This window comes from Nannobrachium achirus, assembly GCF_963921795.1.
Source record: "Nannobrachium achirus genome assembly, chromosome: 24".
NCBI classification, from domain to species: Eukaryota; Metazoa; Chordata; class Actinopteri; order Myctophiformes; family Myctophidae; genus Nannobrachium; species Nannobrachium achirus.
The window spans coordinates 18,020,896-18,044,646 of record NC_137831.1 but is presented as its reverse complement, the minus strand read 5'-3'; the positions used below and the strand labels follow the sequence as shown (position 1 = coordinate 18,044,646).

The following is a 23,751-nucleotide window of genomic DNA, read 5'->3' as shown; positions in this document are numbered from 1 at the left end:
TATCGCGTATCGTCCCATCCCTAGTTGGTTGTTGGTGGGTTGGATGGATGGTCATCTTCTCTCTCCCATGGGTTGGTTGTGGGTGCGTTGGATGGATGGTCAGGTCGGCAGAGAATGAGCGTGTGGGGAACATCAGCGTGGTGGCCTGGCAGATGGAGGAGAAGAGAGACCAGAGAGGACCTGTAGCCCGTCTCCCCGACACCATCAACGGACGGGTAAGAGCCAACCAGGACACCATGTCCTTTTATGTATGTTGTTCGTACCTCACGTCCCCCCCTTGTCAACATGTTGACGTTTGGTCAGGGACGTGCAGAGAATGTTAGAGACGCAGGGGTTGAAATTTCGAAAAGGGCCTTTTGGTGAAAATATCGAAGATAGCAGACCGTTGTGAGCTTGGAGGTCAGCTATTTTCGGTACTTGATATCACACCGAACTAAGCATAATCAAGTGAATACTGGAGATGTGGCGTAACGGCATTGATTTCTACACAGAGAGGGTAATTCTTTCAACATAAGATGCCGCATTCAAGTTCAGGAGAGTTTGGACAAGGCAATTCTCTTGAATGCTGCCCTCAGGTATGGCATGGAAACGGGGAATTTGCATTTCTCTCACCATAGTAAAAACTGCATTCATGGTCTGGAGAGGGCACTTTTTACAGACAGCTCAAGCCCCCTTTGATGTCTATGAGTGCACATGCCTGCGTTTGGTCGAATCCGTCCCAAGCCCGTCACCCGTTTGCCGTCTTGGGAGTGAGAGTGTGGGGGTTGGCAGTGCCAGTGACAGTGACAGGGACCACAGTACACATAAGGGGAGAAGTTATGTCTAAATGTGAGGAGAAAGCAAAAGTCTTTCAGTGATGTTGTGTTGGCTGGTTATCTGAGACGACACCTTGAAGTGTGAGGATTGGCTGTGCTTGCTGTGGTGCATCCCAGTCGCTGTAATATTAAAGACAGCAGCTGTCACTGATTGTATAGAAAAATGATCAGCGGTGTCTGTGTTGCTTTCAGACGGTGCTGCCCGTAGATGAGAGCCTGACGGAGTCCATGGGAGTCAGAACCAAGTACGCCTCGCTGTCCAAAGACGTGCTGCTACGATCAGGTATCACTGTGTGTGTGTGTGTATGAATGTGTGTCTATGTGTTTGCCCACTGATCAGAAGACATTTTCTTTGCTGCTCACAATAGTTGACATTTTAACATTTTGACTTTCATCATGATCAGCAAATTTACTTGAACTCATGGCACTTAACACATTTTCATCCGTCCGTTGGTCTGTCCATCCGTCCATCCATCCATCCATCCATCCATCCATATCTAGGTCTAGGTTTGTTTTATTTTGTGTTTTATTTTTTATTAAATCTTTACTGAATAGGTGCTTGGTATACCTAGATTAGCCTATTATTTTCTTAGCATTTGATGTTTTGAAATTGCTCTGGATTGAGAGCGTCTGCTAAATGATTAAATAGTAATTGTAAATTGTGAGTAGACATTTTTGCGTTTCACATGAAAACAAAATTGTCATTCACACATCCACAGAGAAATGTATGTACTAAAAAGCAGTTCACCTTGAACTTAAACAGATCTAAAACCCACTCAAGAATCAACCTTAGAACTAATTTAACTATATAAATAAGAGAAACTAATTGACTGACCATCAGATTTAAAAAACTGTAAAAAATGTAGCAATACGTGTCCTTGAGAGTCCATTGTGTATACCGCATCTCTCCACTTCCCTCTCTCCCTCCCTCTCTTTATCTCTCTCCCTCTGTCCCCCCTCTCTCTCTCTCTTGCTGTGTTGACAGAACAGACTGTAATAAAAGTTATAAACTAAGAGGAAGTTGTTGGTGACAGGCTTGTCTCTGAGTTCTCAGGGTTCTGAGACAGACCTGGTGAATCACTGCTATAAAGATAACACCTGAGATGATGTCCACACAGAGATCTGCTGTGTGTGTGTGTGTGTGTGTGCGCGTGCGCGCGTGCCCTTGTGCGTGCATGTTTTTGGCATCTTTGGTCAGTTGTTTTCAAACCTTTTCATATCAAGGTCCCCCAAAATAATATGTAATTTGACTGCGGACCCCCTTCTGATAATGTTTTGGGCCAGGCCCCTGAAGAGAATATTTACATTCTTTTTAAATAAAAGATTATTCAAATACTTTCAAGATTTTTCAAAAATCTAATAGCCAAAGTAACACATTTAGCTGGGTACCAGTGGGACCACTGGCTTATGCTCTGTCAAATTGTTGGCCGAAAGAGGCTTCCAACAACTTGGGATGAACGAAAAAGCATCTAAAACGGGTCTCATCTATTATTGGTAGCCTACAAATGGTCAAGAGGTTTTTCCTCATACCCTGAGGGTGGTTTGTGTTCTTGTCCGCCACTCACTGACTGTACCTTTTTACGGCACCTTGTAACATTTGTGTCTCAGTCTGTACTTGTATCCTCTCATGTGGACATAAATAAAATAAACCTGGAGATGTTAGGTTTCTGCCTGACATAGCAGAGGTTGACAGGGGTGTCCCACCAAATTCTGGGCCCCGGGTACAAGGATTCATTTCAGTTATGTTGTGCTTTAACTATTGAAAAATAGCAGATATACAAGCCCACAGCGCGGCACCGAGTGCCGCGCTGCGAGCTTGTAGATCTGCTATTTTTGAAAAATCGTAAACATTTGTGCAAGTCTTTGAATGTTTCAAATCCTTCTAGGTTTTTTTGAAAACCCTATGTCAGTGGTGCTCAAACATTTTCATATGAAGGACTCCCAAAATGATATGTATTTGGCCATCTCAAAATATTTAGTTCCAGGGACCCCCCAGAAGCAAAATGTGAGTTACAAATGTTTGCTTGAAAAATACATCTATTCAAAGATTTGACACATTTTCAGGACTTTTTCAAAAATAGCAGATCTTCAAGCTCAGATATACGAGCTTGTAGATCTGCTATTTTCAATAGCTAAAGTATATAAAATAATGAAGGCCCCTCCACCTTGGGCCCTAGTAACTCAGTCCCACTTTCCCCCCCCCTTGTGACGCCCCTGGCAGTTGACCCTGGTGATGTGATGTGTGCCAACATTCCTTGGTACATAATGTAAACACTGCGTCCAACCATGCCTTCCCTTAGGCATCCCTGCTGAGCTTCAGCCTGGCATTGTTTTATTGAAGCAATAAAGCCACAAGAGGCATGTGGTTACCTGGTATTTTCTAACGGCGGATAGGCGTGGTGAGATCACTTCCTGCCCGAAAGTGATGATTTATTTCTTGAGCTTCCTCTGCACCGGTAGTTGACCTGTTCTCGCTCAGTGGTTTCTGGCTCTCTGCCACGGGAGGCCACGAGTACGACGGATCCGTCTTCAAATAAGACTGGATGCAGCGCTTAAGACTGCATCGCCATAGTAACCCGCTCCGGGCAACCGCAGAGAGGCGGTTCTGCAGGGAGATAGACACACATGACACATATACGTACACTCATGGTGCCTTCAAACCTGGCTAGTTCGAGCAGCGCGATTACATACAAAGTGAATGAAAGACGAGATGATGCGCGACCACGCGCGGTGCAACCCTTTGATCAAATTCAGTTTATCCCAATTCTGAAATGCAGATTAATCTGATTTCAGATCACTGAAAAAGCACATCACCAACATAGTGGATCTGCAAGATTACAATGCGTTGCAGCGCGACACGCTGTTACCTTGTAGATTTGTTATGTTCTGACACTTACTGAAACTCTGTCACATATCCTGAAAGGCTGCTATGTATATAAGGGAATGTACATTTCTAGGCACGACAGATGACAAAATTGTTGACCTTCTAGTTAAGAACATAAGTTCATATGTTTAGTCATCTACCAAAATCTATAAGCTCTCTCGTGTTTCAACTGCCATGTTCACGCACAATAATTGAAAATCATTCCTTTCCAGATGTCACAGCTAATACTCCAGATGTTGTTGTTGTTGATGAGGACAGTAGAGAAGTGATCATTTTAGAAGTGGCGTGTACATTTGACCACAGTCTGGAAGAGGCATTCCTTACTACGGTGCTTAAGTACCAACGTCTTTAAGGATGCTATTATACAGCTTGGTTACAAATGTAAACTGCTTGTGTCCATATTTGGAACAATTGGAAGCCTCTATAATGTCCATAAATCAGTTGAAAGGCCTGCAGAATGTGCAAATTGCAGGGATGCCCAAACCAAGAGCTATAAAGCGTTGGCAAAATTCTGTTCAGTGTCTGAGGAGGCGATGCTTCCTGAATCCATGATCTGTATCCTGAAATAAAGTTGTAGGGTTTCCCCAAGTTTGTGCATCTACCATTGTTTGTGTTCAAGCATTTCTTGTTAACCCTTACATTAACCCTTACGTTTGTTACGTTCGATTTTCAACGCACTGCGAGATTGTAGATCTGCTATTGACTTTGTGCAAATCTTTAAATATATATACTGTGTAATTATATTTAAAGCAAACTTTTGTAAATCTTTGCTTCTGGATGCCCTCGAACAAAATATTTTGAGATGGGGTCCGCGGTCAAATACATATATTTCTAGGGGTTCTTGACATTAAAAAGTTTGTGAAATCATAGAAACATAGACGTTTTTCAGAAAACGGTTAGGATTTAGAAGACATTTGTAGGTATTTCTCAGGACTAAATGGGTTAAATGTGAACGCAAATAAAGATGTTAAGTGTGTGTGTGTGTGTGTGTGTGTGTGTGTGTGTGTGTGTGTGTGTGTGTGTGTGTGTGTGTGTGTGTGTGTGTGTGTGTGTGTGTGTGTGTGTGTGTGTGTGTGTGTGTGTGTGTGTGTGTGTGTGTGTGTGTGTGTGTGTGTGTGTGTGTGCGCGCGCGCGCGCGCGTTCTGTGCATGCAGTGTTTGGAGGCACCATGTCCAGGATGTACCGCTTCCCCACCACGGACGGGAACCACCTGCGTGTCCTGGAGCAGATGGCAGAGAGCATCCTGTCACTCAACGTCCCCAGACAGTACGTCAGACTGCTGCTGGAGGAGGATGCCGCCAGGTACGCACGCACGCACGCACGCACGCTTGCTTATGGTAGTCCATTTGATGACCACTTCTACGGTTTTGTTGCAGTGACCATCTTTCTCCCCTGCTGTTTCCTTTCCTTTGAGAGCTTCACATCTGCACAACTTTTAGATCGAAACCAAGTTGTCAAAGTACTGCATGAAAAATCTCTCTCTCTGTCTCTCCCCCTCCTCTCTCTCTCTTTCTCCCTCCCTCTCTTTCTCTCCTTCTCCCTCTTTTTCTTTTTCTCCCCCCCCCCTCTCCAGAGTGTGTGAGTTGGAGGAGCTGGGAGAGTTGTCTCCGTGTTGGGAGAATCTCCGGAGACAGATAGTGTCCCAGTACCAGGCCATTATACTGGCCTACCAGGAAACACTGTCCGACCTCAACAGCTACAGAGGTCAGTTCAAGACACACACACACACACACACACACACACACACACACACACACACACACACACACACACACACACACACACACACACACACACACACACACACACACTCCCCATAGCTATGTGCTATGGGGAGCGGGGGCGGGCACACAGATCGGTGGACCAATAGGGAGCCGGTGTTGGATTCCAGCGCTAAATTGCATCCGCCCCTCTAGTCCTTAGAAAGGAACTGGCTCCTCTGGAGGGTTAGGAGGCTCTATGTCCTCCCGGTGGAGGTGAGCCAGTATAGGATGCAACAGCAGTGGCAAGCCGTGGGAAGAATGAGTTGCCATTATGACTAAAGAAGATGGGGCAGAAAATGGGTAAAAAATAATCGTCTATTCCAAAAACAATATTGACACTAGAAATCTTCAAACTAGGGCTAGGCTATATTTAAACTATGAAAGTCAGTCACATCACACACTCCTTGCTAGCAACGCTTTTGATCTATACAGTGAAATAAACCTTTCATATTTCTCTCTGTGTCTCTCTCTCTGTCTTTCTCTCTCTCTCTCTCTCTCTCTCTCTCTCTCAGGCCCATCGTTTAAGGCCAGTAACCTGAAGGCAGACAGGAAGTTGGAATTCATGCCGACAAACCTGCATGTCCAGAGAATGAGAGTTCAGGACCAGCTGGGCTTTGGTGAGACAGGATTTCACACGCACGCACAGTCGCGCACACACGCGCGTGCCCCTGCCCTTTTATCTGTTTGTAAAAAGTGCCCTCTCCAGACCATGAATGCAGTTTTTACTATCGTGAAAGAATTGCAAATGCCCTCTTTCCATGCCATACCTGAAGGCAGCATTCAAGAGAATTCCCTTGTCCAAACTCTCCTGAACATGAATGCAGCATCTCATGTTGAAATAATTGCCCTCTCTGTGTAGAAATCCATGCCGTTAAGCCACATCTCCAGTATTGACTTGATAATGCTTAGTTCAATGTGGTATCATGCTCCGAAAATAGCCGACCTCCAAGCTCACAACGTGTCGCAGCGCGACGCGTTGTGAGCTTGAAGGTCTGCTATTTTCGAACATTCTCTGCACGTCCCTGCTCTCTCCACAGACCACACGTATGACGTGATAACCATCGGGGCTCCTGCGGCTCACTGCCAGGGATTTAAGAACAGCGGCCTGAGGAAACTCATCCACAAGTTTGAAGACGCCAAGAAACAGTAAGTGGACAGCAGAAGCATGGGGCTTCAAAGTAAGATATTTAATAAAGGAATCATAATCGTAGCTGTCGGGCAGAAAACTATTATCTCCATATTTTGGCTTTTTGTAAATTAACGCCCTACTTGAACATACTACAGCGTTGCACAAAAGCATCCAAGGTAGCAGACCTGCAAGCTCGATACGCGGTGGGAGGCGACACGCTTTGAGCTTGTAGATCTGCCACTTTTGATGCTTTGAATTTGAATCCTGAAAATTAACAGTGTTGTACTTTTACAGTACATCCAACCGAGACATTATGGTAAAGACATACAGTAGGTTCTCCCTTGCCCTAAACACAGTAGCACTTCTGTCTGTTCTTATAGACATGTTTTGCTATCATTTCCAAAGTTTTTTTTTCTTCAATTGAACAAGTTATATTTGATATAATCGACTTCGTATTTTTCACATCAGTGAATGTGTAGATCTAAAGATTGTACATCCGTTTGTTTAATTGATAAGCATTGGTTAAGTACAGTCTTGGGTATTAATGAATTAGGCACTTAGGCACTATAGATTTCCCGTCCCACTGGAAACATTTCCCATTATTGTAACTTACTTAATTTGCAACCAATTTAGCTCTTGCCAATTCTTCCTTGTGTACAATGCTCCATGTCACATTCAACTACGATATCTCAGAAGGCCAAGTAAAGATTAACTAAATCTGCCAACAACAAGGACTAGCAGAGCTATTGGTTGAAGATGACCAATTAAAGCAGCTGGAGTGTGAGGTCAACCTAACGCATGCATGGGAAATCTAAACAGAAACTGGAAAATGTATATCGTCTCTGTCAGATAGAAATCTCATTATGTCTAAAACTGTTTCGAGCTTGTAGATCTGCTACTTTTGTATGACGTTGTAGTATGATCAAGTAGGACATGAATTCACATGTACCGTAACATGCACACTGTGTAATTGATGTAGTTCTGCACAGATGCTGTTGAACAGAGAAGAAAACCTGATGCATGCACAACGATCATGAAACAACCTTTGGCAATGTTTAATTTAATTGTTATTTTATTTCCATATTCTTCCTTTTTCGATCCTTTCACGTGCATTGCCTCATTCAATGTTTAACTTTGATTTTGAATCCAGTAAAGCGAAGTATTTAATTTTCCTTGTTTTGAGTTGTCAAGAAAGTGATGGTTTTTGACAGCAAATTTTGATTTAGTTTTAGTCATAGTCTTTTAAATAAAATGTAATTTAGTTTTAGTCTTAAGTTAGTCACAAGAAAGTGTGGTTTTTGACAGCAAATTTTGATTTAGTTTTAGTCATAGTCTTTTAAATAAAATGTCATTTAGTTTTAGTCATAATTTAGTCACCTGAAAAGTTTTAGTTTTAGTCTAATTTTAGTCGACTAAATATCATAAGATTTTAGGCGACTAAATCTACAGTTGATTTAGTCAACTGAAATGTATTTTGACAGGCCTTGATGGCATCGTAATGACTGATTTTACACTTGGTTGTGTGCTGAAAATAGCAGATCTACAAGCTCACAACGCGTCGCGCTGCGACGCGTTGTGAGCTTGTAGATCGGCTATTTTCAGCACGCAACACCTGAGACCAACAAACATAAAATTACTCTCTTCTCCACTAGTCCCTCCCTAACGTTTTAGTCTTTGTTGACGAAATTGTCAATATATTTAGTCTTAGTTTTAGTCATCACAGCTTACTTTTAATTTAGTTTTTATTCAGTTTTCGTCAGTGAAAAGAACACAGTCGACAAACATTTTTCGTCATAGTTTTAGTCGACGAAATCAACGCTGCTAATTTCATGATTTCACATTAAAGTGTGCTGCTATTGTATTTCTTTTTACCCTCTCAGTCATGCACGACGTTGCCTGGCATGAACAACAACTCCTTGGTTCCTTTGGAAATCTTTCATTGATTATGTATTTGACTGAAGATTTTCCATTGTGTGGCTTTTTTCTTACTTTTTGTTGTTGTTGTTGTTGTTGTTTTACTTTTCTGATCAGCATATATGAGGAGGGATGGTGAGTTATTATTGCACTGCTCTGCTTGCACTTTTTGCTTTGTTTGTGGTTTTATTTGTTTGGTTTGACCTCCACTGTTGTACTGTGTACATTTTAGTCTTTAAACTAGTTTTTATTTGTTTGTTAAAATAGTCAATGTACAGTATGTAGTCACAGTTTTATTCGTCATTGCTTAGTTTTTATTTAGGTAGTTGACAGACATGTTTCGTCATAGTTTTAGTAGATGAAATGAACGCTGACTGAAGAATCAAAAATGTTCCACCGTTTGGCGGGTGCTGTAGGTGGGTGCTTCTTGGGTTTGGAGCCAATAGAGAGCGACATGATGTATCTTTAATAATTATGTTTGTTTTATGATCGTGAATAATAATCCAGTCGTAGATATTTTGTTTCTAGAAGTAATGGAAATGTGGTCTGTCTTACACTTTGAGCATGTTGTGTCCACATAAACCCCTTTGAATACCACTTCATTCAAAATAATATATCGTCTTTAGGAGATATTTATAGAACAGGCTATTTATGTTAACAAATTCTAGCCGTTCTGTACATACTGTATAGGAGTTTTTAAATGGAGTGGTATTCCTCCCTTTTAACTCTGTCAAGGTCAGTCTCTTGTCTTTGTGCGTTAACTATCCATTGTGTTAGAACCATGTTGGTTAAGAACAGGCATGTGCATGCTAATGTAAGCTATACAATTACTGCACAATTATAAGAACACTCGAATAACGGCTACAGGTTATGGTGGGCTTATGGTATAGCTGGGCATAGCAGTGGTGACCATTTTGTGGCTCCGCAGATAGAATGCCCAGTCATCTCTAAGGGAAAAAAAATCTCTATGGGAAAAATGGATGGGCTTTCCATCTGTGGAATGCAAAATGGCCGCCACTGCTGTGCCCTGTATGTTTGAAAGCATTGAGTGTTCCCCTTTGGAAACAAATGGCCACTCCTAACTTGTCCTAAGCATGGTCACTGCTATCACCGTTTAAAGAGAATTAGAACCAGAAGTTAAAGTTCACAGAAGAGTGCTTACAATGCTAACGAGGCACGTTTTGAAGTTGCTGAATCTTGACACTCGAACACCACGTGGAAAAGGGCCTGGTGAGGCAAAATGGGTCCAAAATGTTCAAGAGGCGGTAAAAACGATGCCTGACTTATCCTTGGTTGTGCATCATATAGTCGCACACAGGAAATCGCAGATATGCATACTCACAGCGCAAGATGCGCCGTGATTGTTGATCTGCAATTTTAGGTGCGTTACACCGGCACGCAACTTTGGGTGCGTTCGGAAATGCGCACCGGGAGCGCACTCATGTATTGGCCGGTGCTCTCAGTGCTGTATATCTGAACGCACCCTAAGTGTAAAGCAGGCTTTAGTGTCACTCTTGACAGTGTAAATATGGATGGGTCCATTTTACTGTGCACCACCCCTTTTAAAGGACGACTTTACCCATTTGAAACTTCATATGGATCCTCATTCATGCTCATGACAAAATGGTAAAGAATTATAATAATATAATATATATTAATAAATAATATTAATATAATAATCTCTGTCTGTGTCTCATAGGAGGGCTGTGGACACTTCAGAAACCTGCCTAGCAGTGGCATCATCGTTAGGCATTTTAGTTTTGTATTAACGGGTAGACAATGGCTTCCATCATAGCATGCTAACTTTCAAGGAATATAAATCTTGACGTTTTTTTTAAGCTTAAATTCCCCGTTGATAATGTCACTGGTAGGGTGGGTTTCTGAACTGTTCACAGCCCTTCTCTGAGACACAGAGTGAGTAGACAAAAAGTGTACCATATTACAATGAGCATTAGCGAGGACCAACGATAATAAGATGGGTTGATGGGTGAAGTCATCCTTTAAGTCTTATATCCTCACATTACAGGGTCACGAGTCAGTCGTTGTCTCACGGACACATACTGTGTGTATGTATACACACTTATTAACCCATTGTAGAATTATTTAATGCTTTAACCATTGAAAAATAGCGGATATACAAGCTCACAGCGCTTGTAGATCTGCTATTTTTGAAAAATCTTTTCTTTTTTGCAAGTCTTTGAATGGATCTTTTTAAAACAAACATTTGTATCTCAAATATTTGCTTCTGGGTGGTCCCTGGAACAACATATTTTGAGATGGAGGTCCGTGGACAAATACAAGACATTAAATAGAATCGGGTCAAAAATATTCGAAGACTTGCACAGAATGTTCACGATTTTTCAAAAATAGCAGATCTGCAAGCTTGGATATCTGCTATTTTTCAATAGTTAAAGCATAAAATAACGGTCAAAGTGGTTCAAATCTAACAGATTTGCGTTCAGGTCTAAATGGGTTAAAACCATGTGTGTGTGTGCGCGCCCCTCTGTCCATGCAGCAGTGCCCTGACCAGCTCCCAGTCCATCGTGTACATCCCCCAGGACATCATCAGAGCCAAGGAGATCATCGCCCACATCAACACGCTGAAGACCCAGGTCAGCTACTACGCAGAGAGGCTGTCCAGAGCGGCCAAGGAGCGCTCGGCCAACGGCCTGGAGAGGACTCTGGCCATACTGGCCGACAAGGTGAGGGAGCCAGTAGTGCTGTCGGCCCAAAAAGCACCCCACTGTTTGGGAAGCAGTTCCCTTACATAACACTTGTGACAGGCACGTGCACACACATAGACATCAAAGGGGGCTTGAGCCCCTGCCCTGTTATCCCTCTTTAACACAACGGCCGCCAAGGTTTCTAACATTTCTAGCTGTTGCTGGTGCCGCCGTTCACTTACGCTTTATTTTGAAGAGCCTCGGAAGCTTCGTGCGTGTGCACGTGAGTGTCCACTGACGATTGAGGAAGATAATCCATTTGTTTACAAACGCTCGCGAAACTAAAATCCAAACCGGGGCCGACCATCGCGGTAAAGTGTCGCCGTGAAAACAGGCAGATCTCTGCTTCCCTAGCGTTCTTTGCACCTTATTCAGAGATAAAGCCCTTTTTATTTTTCAGCATAAATAGAAATCAATGCAGCCTAGATGCTTCATTTTGTTTCTGTGCGAGTCACGTTATGACGTATGGACCAGGGTCTTTCACAGACAACACAACATGCGCGCAGCTGCACGCTGCACAGTTAACCCTTTGTCTCGTCTCTCAACGAGACAACTGATTTTTGGCACAGCGACCTCCAGTGGCCGTATCTCGTTACTGAACGAGTTTGGCTCCATGGGTGCTAAAAAGTGCCCTCTCCAGACCATCAATGCCGTTTTTACTATAGTGAAAGAATCACCAATTGCCTTGTTCTAACTCTCAGCATTCACTTGATTATGCTTAGTTCATCAATCAAGTAGCCTACCGAAAATAGCCGACCTGCAAGCTCACAACGCATCGCAGCGTGACGCGTTGTTTGCTTGGAGGTCTACTATTTTCGATATTTCCATCAAAAGGCCCTTTTAGAAATGTCATCCCCTGCCTCTCTAACATTCTCTTCACGTCCCTGACTCGTGACGTGTCCCTCTCTTGTCCCTCAGACCCGTCAGCTGGTGACGGTGTGTGACTGTAAGCTGCTGGCCCAGGCCATCCAGGCGCTGCACGCGGCGCGGCCCGAGTACATCGCCTCCAAGGCCTCCCCCTCGGCCGAGCAGGAGCAGGTGGTCCTCCGCAACGACCAGGACACGCTGCTGGCCAAGTGGAGCGGACGCAACAGCCGCACCTCGCTGCACATCGACTGGCACGAAGAGGAGTGGGTGAGTACAGAGAGAGCCACGAGACAGTGGTGTAAAGTAACTGTGTTGTAGATTTACCCAATTACTGTACTTAAAGGACCACAAAAGTTGTGAAATGGGATATTCTGCATAATAAGTACTTTCTACTTTTGGTTCTTTATGTACATTTTGATACCAAATTACCAATACTTTGTTCTTTTACTGAGGTAAATTTTTAATTCCGGACTTTTGCTTGTAACAGAGTATTTCTACATTGCAGTATTGATACTTTTACTTGAATGTTTTTCCCACCTCCATTGGCATATTAATGAAATGTACAGGTTGTAAATAAGTGTGAATAAGTGTGAATATTAAACAAACTAGCTTTCTACACAAGCGGTTGAAAGGAAATCATTTATGTTCCCATATGCCTTTCGCTGTTGTTACAGAATGAAAGGCGTTGAATGTAAAACATGTAAAAGCTAACATCACATTTTGGGACCGGTACTGTGCGTCATATATTCAAGTCTCAGGATTCTAAAGCACACAACTAAACATTTACATTTAGCACATGTAAATCATTGTGAAGCAAATGTGTAGCTTGCGCCCCGCTTTGCATAACCTCTCCTCTCCTCTCCTCTCCTCTCCTCTCCTCTCCTCCCCTCCCCTTCCCTCCCCCCAACAGGAGAAGGTATGGTTGAATGTAGATAAGTCTCTAGAGTGTATCATACAGCGTGTGGACAAACTGCTGCAGAAGGAGAGGAGCCCTGGAGACGGCAGCCAGGACAGTACCCAGACCGACCAGCAGGGCGCTGCTAGTAAAAAAGGTAAGTAGAGATTACATTTAAGTGATTTTCATCGTTGGATCATGCCAACGAATGGCTAAAATATATAGAATGTAGGGCTAAACTGCACTTTCTTGTGGAAAAAGAAGATCACAGGGATTCATTTACTGTATGTCATGATGTCTGAGATTGACGTTATAGCCACGCCACTGCCATGTGGGTCCCGAGATGGGATCCGCATGACCCGCGTTTCCTTTTTTCTCCTTCAAAAGTGGAACGTGAAACGAATTGAAACGCAACGAATGTAAATCAGATGTCATCAAAGCAGTTTTAATTTTGTCGACTAAAAGACTACAAGACTACAAGATTTTGATATTTTGTCATAAGACTAGACTAGACTAAAACAATTTCAGAAGGCTAAGACTTTAAGACTATTATTTGTTATTCAATTATTTGTGTTATTCAAAAGACTAAGACTAAATCTAAGTCTAAGACTAATGGCTGTAAAGATTAACACTGGTGTGTAACTGCAATGAAATTAAAGCCAAATACATCTTTCATGTATGGTTTATTTTGACCAAGTAACAGGCAGTAGAAGACAATTACTTATGGTTATATTTAGCCTAAAAAAACGTATCCTAGAAGACGAAGACTAAAAGTCTAAGAATAATCCCAAAAGACTAAGACTAAAATGTTTTGATATTTAGTGGACTAAGACTAGACTAGACAAAAACAATTTCAGAAGACTAAGACAGGACTAAGACTAAATGGTGTGTTATTCAAAAGACTAAGACTAAATCAAAATTTGCTGAAAAAATGAACACTGCATCAAAGGGAGTTTTCTTAAATAACGTGTGAACGACAATAATTGTGCGTGGTTGTGAAAAAGGGTCCGAGAAGACGCGAGTGTTCTGGATCAACCCGGCGGGCGCCATGCAGGACCCTTCATCACCTCCATCACCTTCATCCCCATCATCATCACTGTCACCATCACCCTCCTCACCGTCACCATCACCATCACCCTCCTCACCATCCTGCCCCTCTCTGCCCATCCTCTCATCCTCTGCATGCCAACCTCCTCCTAGCCCTGACCCACAGACCCGTACGTTCTCTTCGCCGTTTTCTTTCACCTCATTTATTTATGGTTTTGTCTTCTCCACACTAGGGCATTCACCAAATATTCGAATATTCGAATATTAAAGTCACTATTCGACGTTGTTCACCGAAGTCGAATATTCGCTTTTTTTTTTTTTTTTTTTTGTCAATGGATGAATTTGTGATGCTCTATACCAGGGGTTCTCAAACCTTTTTAGGTTGTGACACCCAAAATAAACATATTTGAACTGGGTACCCCCATCCTGACAAGCGCTTGGAATTGTAGGTATTACATTTAATGTGACTCGGTTCCACAGATAAATATTGTGAAAATAGCAGATCTACATGCTCACAACGCCTCGCAACGCGAGGCGTTGTGAGCATGTAGATCGTCTATTTTCCCAATGTTCGCCTCTTGCTTACTTAATATTTGACAGTTTGGACAGTCCTGTCGAATATTCAACTATTCGAATACTTTGAGGTCGAATAATTTGAATACTAAAAATCACTATTCGTGAATGCCCTACTCCACACACACCTCACATTCCCCTCTCCCCCCTCACTCCTCCCCTCTCCTCACCTCTGGTGTCCGCTCAATTACAATTTACATTTTAGGCATTTAGCAGACGCAGTGGTGCAAAGTAAAGTGCATTTGCAATAAGTACTGTACTTAAGTACAATTCTGTGGTATTTGTACTTGACTTTGTGTTTACTTCGACTCCACTACATCTCAGATCCAACTATTGTACTTTTACTCCTCTATATTTATTTTAAAACTTTAGTTACTAGTTACTTTGCAGATATAAATGATAATGTTATAAAACATACATAAACCAAAATTAGCCCTATATTATACCTTAGCTATTTTCAAACATTTTGTACTTTTACTTTTGGTACTTTAAGTACATTTTGATGCCAATAATGTCATACTTTTAATCAATACATTTTGAATTTCCGGATTTTTACTTGTAACATAGGATTTCTATATTGCAGTATTGATACTTTCACTTGAGTAAAAAATCAGTGTACTTTTTCCACCACTAAGCAGACGCTCTTGATCTATTCTAGAGTGATTTACGGTAAGCGAGGAAAACGTCAAATGCATTGTAATCTAGGATCATAGGCAAACCAAGAACCTATCATCAGTCTAAACAATCCGTACATTGAAACTATACCAACTATAGAGTGCCAGGTCAACAATTGACCCTCCCCCCTCCCCTCCCCTCCCCTCCCCTCCCCTCCCCTCCCCTCCCCTCCCCTCCCCTCCTTCCTCCTCTTCCCAGTTTAACTCTTATTTCTTTCCAGAATAATTGGGTAGTTAGTTTGGTGCCATCCCGAGAAACCTTCTTCTCACTGTTCAGTCTCACACGAATAGTGTTCAGTGTTGTATTTAAAGAGGGAAGCTTTCATCTTCAAACACACAAGAACACCACATCCGTCTAAAACAAGTCTTTGATGTTGTCTGTCAGGTCCGTCTACGGTCCCATATCTCTGTGAATCGAAGCAGTGTGTTGTGTATTTCCTGTAGCTTTGCTAAGTGCAGCTGAGGCAACAAAAAACAAAACAACTGTCGTCAGCTACTGTGTCTCAAGTTGTTGTTTGTGCTCGTTGTATAGTTTCTTCCACCTGGACTGGGGTCAAGTTTCTGTCAAAGTCCTAGCGTTGGTAAATGGCTCTTTAGTTTGGCAACGTTGGCACACTGGTGTTGCCAACAGTGGGTCACGTCCCATTCGTGGAACGCAGACACATTTTTATGGGTCAATAAATATCCCTTTTTTATTTGTTTCTTACAAGGATTTTCTGAAAAAACAAAGAAGAAATGTCATGAATGAAACGAAAAATAAATAATAAATAAAATTAAATAAAACAAAATGAAAACGCAACATGTTGAGCAGGACTCTTCAGATGAAGGACGGCAGATAGAGACTTGGCCCTGCTCTGTACTGTAGCAGCAGCCTACTGTAGTGTACTTGTACTGTACTGTTATGTGTGTCGTTGCTGCCATGTTGCTTCTGGCGCCCCCTAACCGTGCATGTTGGAACTCCATTCCTCCTCTTCCAGATGGAAGCCCCGCCCCTGAGGAGGTTTACCCAGGTAAGAGCTGCCCTGCTTCCTTTACGCTACCCCATGCTTCCTCTATGTCTCTCGCTCTCTCTCTCTCTCTCTCTCTCTCTCTCTCTCTCTCTCTCTGATTAACCCATTTAGAACGGGTACACATTTTGTGTATCATTATTTTATGCTTTAACTATTGAAAAATAGCAGATATACAAGCTCACAGCGCGGCACCGAGTGCCGCGCTGCGAGCTTGTAGATCTGCTATTTTTGAAAAATCTTGAAAATTAGAATTTTGACCCGATTCTATACACCAACACGGAGCTAGAAAGGAACGCCCATAAACGTCACATCCGCTTTGAGCGTGGGGGAAAACAAACCGCCTTTCCCCATTGAGTTAATAGAGCGTAAACAGTACACTATCGTTTTAATCACGTTCAGAGTGATTTTTTTGGACGATAAAACACTCGACAGCCAAGAAAAATCCATCAGAAGGACTTCTGGAACGCAATCGTTCACTCGCCGTCGTAAAGTTCACTTATTATTAAGATAACAAGCCTATTATGGATGACTGATTGATTGATTGAACGCACCGCTGTGCAGCACGGAGCTATAACTGTACCTCGCCACCTCGTCTAAACTACTACTCCTGCCTCATCAAAACCTCTGGAATAAAACGGGACCCAATTTTACTCTTTATACGTTGACCACATATTCAGTCTACTACACCAAATCTATTTTTGCCAATCTATGCCGTGCCAAAAATCAACAAGCTAGGACCCCGGTTATCTTCTCCCTGGCATATAGGATATAGAAGTCGGAGTTCAAGTGGTTTGTAATCAGAGTCAGATTAATATATTCCCCGCAAATTACACAAGCACTGACTGAGATGGAGATCTGTCGTTTCTGTAGGCTATCCAAGTTACACAACCATGAGATGAGATCGGAGATCTGTTTTTCTCTCCATCTACTCTACTCCCTGTGTTACAAAAAAAACATGTTTGCACATCCAGTGTTCATTTCAATCCTGGTAGAGACACTAATATTAATATGAGATATGATCAATTAAACGTGCCACAATATAAATCCAACAGCCAAGCCCATTAGTCGTCAATAGATTTGAAACGTGAATATGGTCTAAATCCATTCCCATTGCCTAATACACTTACAATGGCATCCTCCTCCTGTGTCCTTCCCGTACGTGTTCCATGAACATCATTGCTGAATTAATGGCCTTTGTTTTTTGATATTGTGATTAGTGTAATTGATCATGTTCATGAAAATGTGAAAGTGTGTCTCTTACCAGGTGATTAAATCAGTCAGATAACCATGGGCATGGCATTGATCCGACCAGTCCTATAAGGACAACAATTAATCCCGATGCTATTGCAGATAGTTTTTTGTCCAGGCATTTGCAGTAAGGAATCAATGTAATTAAGTGGTTTATAATCAGACTCAGATTATCCCCCGTGCATGTGTCGAGTTGCACAATATAAGCACCCGTGGTCCCCCTCTTCCCTCTATGCTACAAAACCTGTTTACATTATGTCTTTCACCTGGTAGAGACACAATTACAATATATGATCAATTAAACTTACTCTAATATCCAAAAACAACAGTCGTTAAGTCGTCAATGTTGTTTATAGAACACATCGTAGTGAGTTCAAGTAGGATAGAGACCTGATCTTTGAATATATGGCAGGATCGACGCCAGTTTAAAAGTATTTTCTGCAGGTTTGAAACTATTTAGGATAGGATTGTGTTGTGTTGCGTTGTGTCAGTGTGTAAATCCTTGCATGATAACAAGCTGTTAATGGCTGTAGACAACTGGAATTCATTTAATGTGCTCTATAACCATCATTGATTAATTAATGCTTTTCGTTTTTTGATACGATAAGTTTAATTTATCATAAAAAAAAATGTAACAGTGTCTAATACCAGACGGATAGTCTAGATAACCCATGGTCTTTGATGATGCGACCTGTCCTTAATAATATCAGACAATATTTAATCCCAAAGCTGTTTAATTTTAAATGCATCATTTTTTGTCCATTGGCAACCAAGGAATCAATGTAAGACATTGCAATTAATTAAAACATCGCTATACTATTAAAAAATCGGATTTGAAAACACGGAAAACCCCATTCTACTAATGGGGGTTGTTAAATATTTCCCCCACGCTTGACTCCGCCCCCAGCTATGACGCGCTGATGACAAAGCTCCGTGTTGGTGTATAAGTGTCTTTTGAATCCTTCTAAGATTTTTTTGAAAAACCCATGTTTATATGTCAGCAATCTGGCTTAGCCATCGTCAAAGAAAAGGTACTTTTCACTTAACTGGAGCTCAGTTAGTCTGTTCTTGAGAGACTACTGTGTCAGTGGTTCTCAAACCTTTTCACGTGAAGGACCCCCAAAATGATATTTATTTGGCCACGGACCCCTCATCTCAAAATATTTAGTTCCGGGGACCACCCAGAAGCAAAATTTGAGTTACAAACGTTTGCTTTGAATATACATATATCCAAAGATTTGCACACATTTTCACGACTTTTTCAAAAATAGCAGATCTACAAGCTCACAGCGTGGCACTCGACTGGTTACAGCATTCAATAATTGTATGCCTAAATAGGTTAATAACGGTGAACACCAGGTTAGGGGGTGTCCTGGTGACTCGACCAGCTGGTACAGTCACCACTTGGCACAGAATGACAGATAACAGAATGGCTCGTGAACCGAGTCGCACGTGTCACTCTCTTACTACTCCTACTGCTACTACTCTCTCTTCACTGATACAGTATCTTGGCCTGGAATGTTTTTAGTCCAATGCCTACTATGACTCACTTTATTCTTGACATACGGTGGTTTAACTAACATAAGGACACATTACGGATAAGTGATTGTCTATGAGTCACTGTGGGAGTAAGTGGTTACAACATTTTTTATAAAGGCAGAACATTAAAGTACGACTTCACCCATTTTCAACCTATTTTCATATAATTGGTCCTCACTAATAATGCTCATAATAATATTGTAGGCGAGTTTGTGAACTGTCTACATTCACCAATATCTTCATTATAGCGGGAGTAGTGAACTGATGGAATGATATTTAATACAATCTTTAATAATACAATCTTTAATAGCTATAGTATCTTTATACAGTAGTTATAGTCAGGGGTCATCACATTCGTCCGTATACAGACGAATGTGCCCGTGGCAAGACTTGGTCTTGTCCGTGGACATTTACACACCATAATGTTCTTAATTTGATTATGAGACTCAATTACTGAATGTCAAGTCTCCAGGTTTTCTTCAGAATACGTATGACATGTATTTACTACGACACTATGGTATATTATGTGTCCAAACAGTACCAGAGGCTCTCAAATGTGTTATTTGCAATGACGCCCGTAACTCTGAGAGTACGGGTCCATGTGGTTCCATTTGAACATTCTCAGAGTTAAAGACCTGTTATGGTCATTCAGGGCTAGCTCTTTATGTTTCTGATAATATTATTGTACACACATTTTGTATGTCTGTGGCAAAAATGGAATTGGAACAAAAATTTCCACCACAAGCCAACATGGCTATGACACCTGACTATAGTGCTTGGTGTGTGCTGCATATTTGGGTGCATGACGAGCTGCACGTTACCATACAATGCCATAACTCTAGAAGACAGTATTGTGAATACTGTGTGAATGTATATGCCATTGTTCTCCCACTCAGCTTTCCTGCTGCGCCGTGAGTGTTCATTTTAACTTTGAGAGACCCGGCACTCCGATTTAAATTAAGCACACAAACAATTCCCTAGGGGCGGTAGTCCCTTTCTCTCTGTCTCTTCTCTGCCCTCCTAACCCTCTTTCCTTCAATAGCTCTCAGCCTAGCGCTTTAGCCCTCAGCCCAGCGCTGTCGCTCTCCTCGTTGCCTTCAATAGCGTCTTCTTATCTGTTCTCTGTTCTGTATGGTTGTAGCAGTTTGTTACACATGCTGCAAAAATATATATTTCTGTTCTGTAAAAAGATGTTGTTTTCTTTTGGCTTGGCCTTTTCACCGCAGTATGTATTTAACTTTGAATGAATTAATTCCTGACCAATTTAGGTTGATTTGGTGTAATTGGCAAGCATATGCATTTATTTATTATTATTTTCTTTTGCGTGCCTATCTATTTACACTGTAAACTTTACAGTGTACAACAGTATAATATCTTATATTTCCTATGTATATATGTTTGTAGGTTTGTGTATATGCCTATGTGTATATTATGTACACACACACACACACACACACACACACACACACACACACACACACACACACACACACACACACACACACACACACACACACACACACACACACACACACACACACACACACACACAGGTTTGCAATTACTACTTTGTGGGGACATTACACATAGTCTACTATATTTGTGGGGACATTCCATTTATTCCTAACCCTAACCCTAACCCTAACCCTAACCCTAACCCTAACCCTTAACCTAACCCCTAAACACCTTGTGGGACACTAAAATCTGTCCCCACAAGTTTTTTTTCTCCGATTGTACTATCTTTGTGGGGACATGAGGTCCCCACAAAGTAGTAATTCCCTGTCCACACACACACACACACACACACACACACACACACACACACACACACACACACACACACACACACACACACACACTGTATTATATTTTATGTGTAAATTAGGCCTGTCTCGGACTAAGGATTTGTATAGTTGAATCTGTTTTCCATTTTTCCCTTCCTTTTTTCTTTTTTGTGCATGTTTTGACATGGAGATTGACAGTCAAATCTGTCTGATTCATATAAAATGTTATGCAATAGAGGATCATTCCATTTGGGCAGTAGGAGATGCTTAATGTCTGATTTAACAATATTTGTTTGGTTTCTCCCAATGAATCAAGATGATATATATCCTTTTTTTTTTTTTACTATTTATTAATTCAAATTAGGCCAATCTCTCGGTCGAATCGTTATTTATTTATTTTCATTATTTGACTACGAGATTAGTGGTCGACTAAGACTCCCTCGATCGATTAGTTGCCTATTCCAGTGGTTCTCAACCTGCGGGTCGGGGTCCCCAAATTATTTTGAGGGGTCCCCAGACGGTTAACTTAATGTGCAACATTATTTTCTCCCTCAAAAGTATACAAACCAACGTAAAGTTTATGTGTATAGAGGGTATCTGCACATTTCTAAAGTGACAATTTAAGTACTTTTTAATACCTCTAAAATGACAGAGTAAACATTGGCCAAATTGTCCAATATTAGAGGCAGGAATTGTGAAAATAGCCGATCTACATGCTCACAACGCCTCGCAACGCGAACCACATTATACAAAATGTAATGCCTCAACTCTTAATGCTCGTCAAGGTGGGTGGGGTCCCCAGTTAAAATATGATTATTTTGGGGGCCGCGGCCTGAAAAGGTTGAGAACCACTGGCCTATTCGGCTAATCAAGGTCAGGTGTAAATACTGTACACTGTATATCTATGTGTGTATATAACATACATACTGTATGTATGTATGTGTGTGTGTGTGTGTGTGTGTGTATATAGGTGAGTGGAGTGAGGCGCTCTACCCTCTGCTCACCACGCTGACAGAGTGCGTGGCCATGATGAGCGACAAGGCCAAGAAGTCCATGGTGTTCCTGCTGATGCAGGACAGCGCCCCCACCATCGCCATGGACCTGTCGCTGCAGTACCGCCGCGACGTGGTCTTCTGCCAGACGGTGAGTAGTAGTAGCCTCGGGAAACCCAGGCTTTTCAGTCCAGAAAGAAAAGCCTGGTTAAAGCCCCCCAGCAGCGGGGGTGTCGCACCAAATTCTGGGCCCTGGGTACTTTAACTATTGAAAAATCAAACTTCGGTTCGAAGTGAAGCGGTGAATCTGAGTATAAAATTGTCTAGAGCTACAGAATTCTGAATTCATGAATGATTTTATCTGGAGGGCCGGATTGTCATGTGAAGCTTGACCAATCCTCAAACTATGGTCTCATTGGACATTTTTAATCACCGGGACGGACACTACACACATATTCTGGACGTACGGGACAGATAAAACCTGTTCATTCTGGACTGAAATGACCATATATGGACATGGGGGACACACATTTACGGACATATAAATCCTGTTCATTCTGGACTGAAATTACCATATATGGACATGGGGGACACACATTTACGGACATATAAATCCTGTTCATTCTGGACTGAAATGACCATATATGGACATGGGGGACACATTTACGGACAGATAAAACCTGTTCATTCTGGACTGAAATGACCATATATGGACATGGGGGACACACAAAGCCACTCCTTGGAAGCGGCTTTCACCGCTTCAAAAATAGCAGATATACAAGCTCACAGCGCGGCACCGAGTGCCGCGATGCGAGTTTGTAGATCTGCTATTTTTGAAAAATCTTGAAAATTTGTCTTTGAATATTTCAAATCCTTCTGTTTCTATGTCAGTGGTGCTCAAACTGTTTCATGTGAAGGACCCCCAAAATGATATGTATTTGGCCACGGACCCCCATCTCAAAATATTTCGTTCCAGGGATAACCCCCAGAATCAAAATTTGAGTTACAAATGTTTGCTTAAAATACATAAAATCAAAGATTTGCGCACATTTTCACGACTTTTCAAAAATAGTCGATCTACAAGCTTGTATATCTGCTATTTTTCAATAACTTAAGTGTAAAATTATTCAGGCCCCTCCACCTTGGGCCCTAGTAACTCAGTCCCACTTTTCCCCCCGAGGCGTTCTGAGCCTGTAGTTTGGCTATTTTCAAAATATGTATCTGTTGAACCGAGTTAAACTAAATGTAAATGTAATCCCTACCATCCCAAGTGCTTGTCAGTTTAACTACGATTATTTTGGGCCGCCATGGCCTGAAAGGTTTGGGAACCCTTGGTCTAATGCACCATGCTTTTTCACACAGACGCACGTTTGCACACACACACACGTGGCAGGCACCGGGCTGCACAAAGCGTGCATCACACATGGCTGCACAGAAACACTGTTTACATTGGCTTATGTAATCCCATCAGTGCTCATCGGTGCTCAAGGTCTAAATATTAAAAAAATGTTGATTTGGGTTTTGCACACACATGTACAGTAGACTATATGCTCACACATCACGTGCTGAGAGATTATGGTGGATTATTATTTTATAACATACTGTACTGTATGTGTGTCAGCTGATGTAAAGCACATGGTCATGTGGTCAGATGAGATGGTGCAAATTGCACAGATGAAGTGGAACAGTCTTTTATCACATTATTCTAAAACGTCTAGTTCCATTCCTTGATTCTGATTGGCTGGTTTCCCTTTAATTGCTGTGGTATATGAGACTATAATCCACACCTTGAATCAGTTTATATCAAACCCAGGTGCAAAAATAGCCGATCTACAAGCTCACAACGCCTCGAGCTGCGAGGCATTGTGAGCTTGTAGATTTTTTTGGCAAAGAG

At 41.8% G+C, this 23,751-nt stretch overlaps 1 protein-coding gene across 3 annotated transcripts in view; it reads left to right on the top strand.

Annotated features, from left to right (window-relative positions):
• LOC308280068 (inositol polyphosphate-4-phosphatase type I A-like) overlaps nt 1–23,751 on the top strand; it is a 101,898-nt gene that overhangs the window by 52,621 nt on the left and 25,526 nt on the right. The window contains exons 8-19 of one of the 3 annotated variants that reach the window (XM_080720327.1): nt 104–215; nt 1,008–1,098; nt 4,854–5,001; nt 5,273–5,403; nt 5,975–6,079; nt 6,500–6,608; nt 11,021–11,207; nt 12,147–12,362; nt 13,006–13,147; nt 13,995–14,207; nt 16,262–16,294; nt 21,836–22,008. In XM_080720327.1, the coding sequence (XP_080576453.1) occupies nt 104–215; nt 1,008–1,098; nt 4,854–5,001; nt 5,273–5,403; nt 5,975–6,079; nt 6,500–6,608; nt 11,021–11,207; nt 12,147–12,362; nt 13,006–13,147; nt 13,995–14,207; nt 16,262–16,294; nt 21,836–22,008 (1,660 nt within the window). The remainder of the gene's footprint in view (nt 1–103; nt 216–1,007; nt 1,099–4,853; nt 5,002–5,272; nt 5,404–5,974; nt 6,080–6,499; nt 6,609–11,020; nt 11,208–12,146; nt 12,363–13,005; nt 13,148–13,994; nt 14,208–16,261; nt 16,295–21,835; nt 22,009–23,751) is intronic. The other 2 variants (XM_080720329.1, XM_080720328.1) reach the window with 2 other exon arrangements.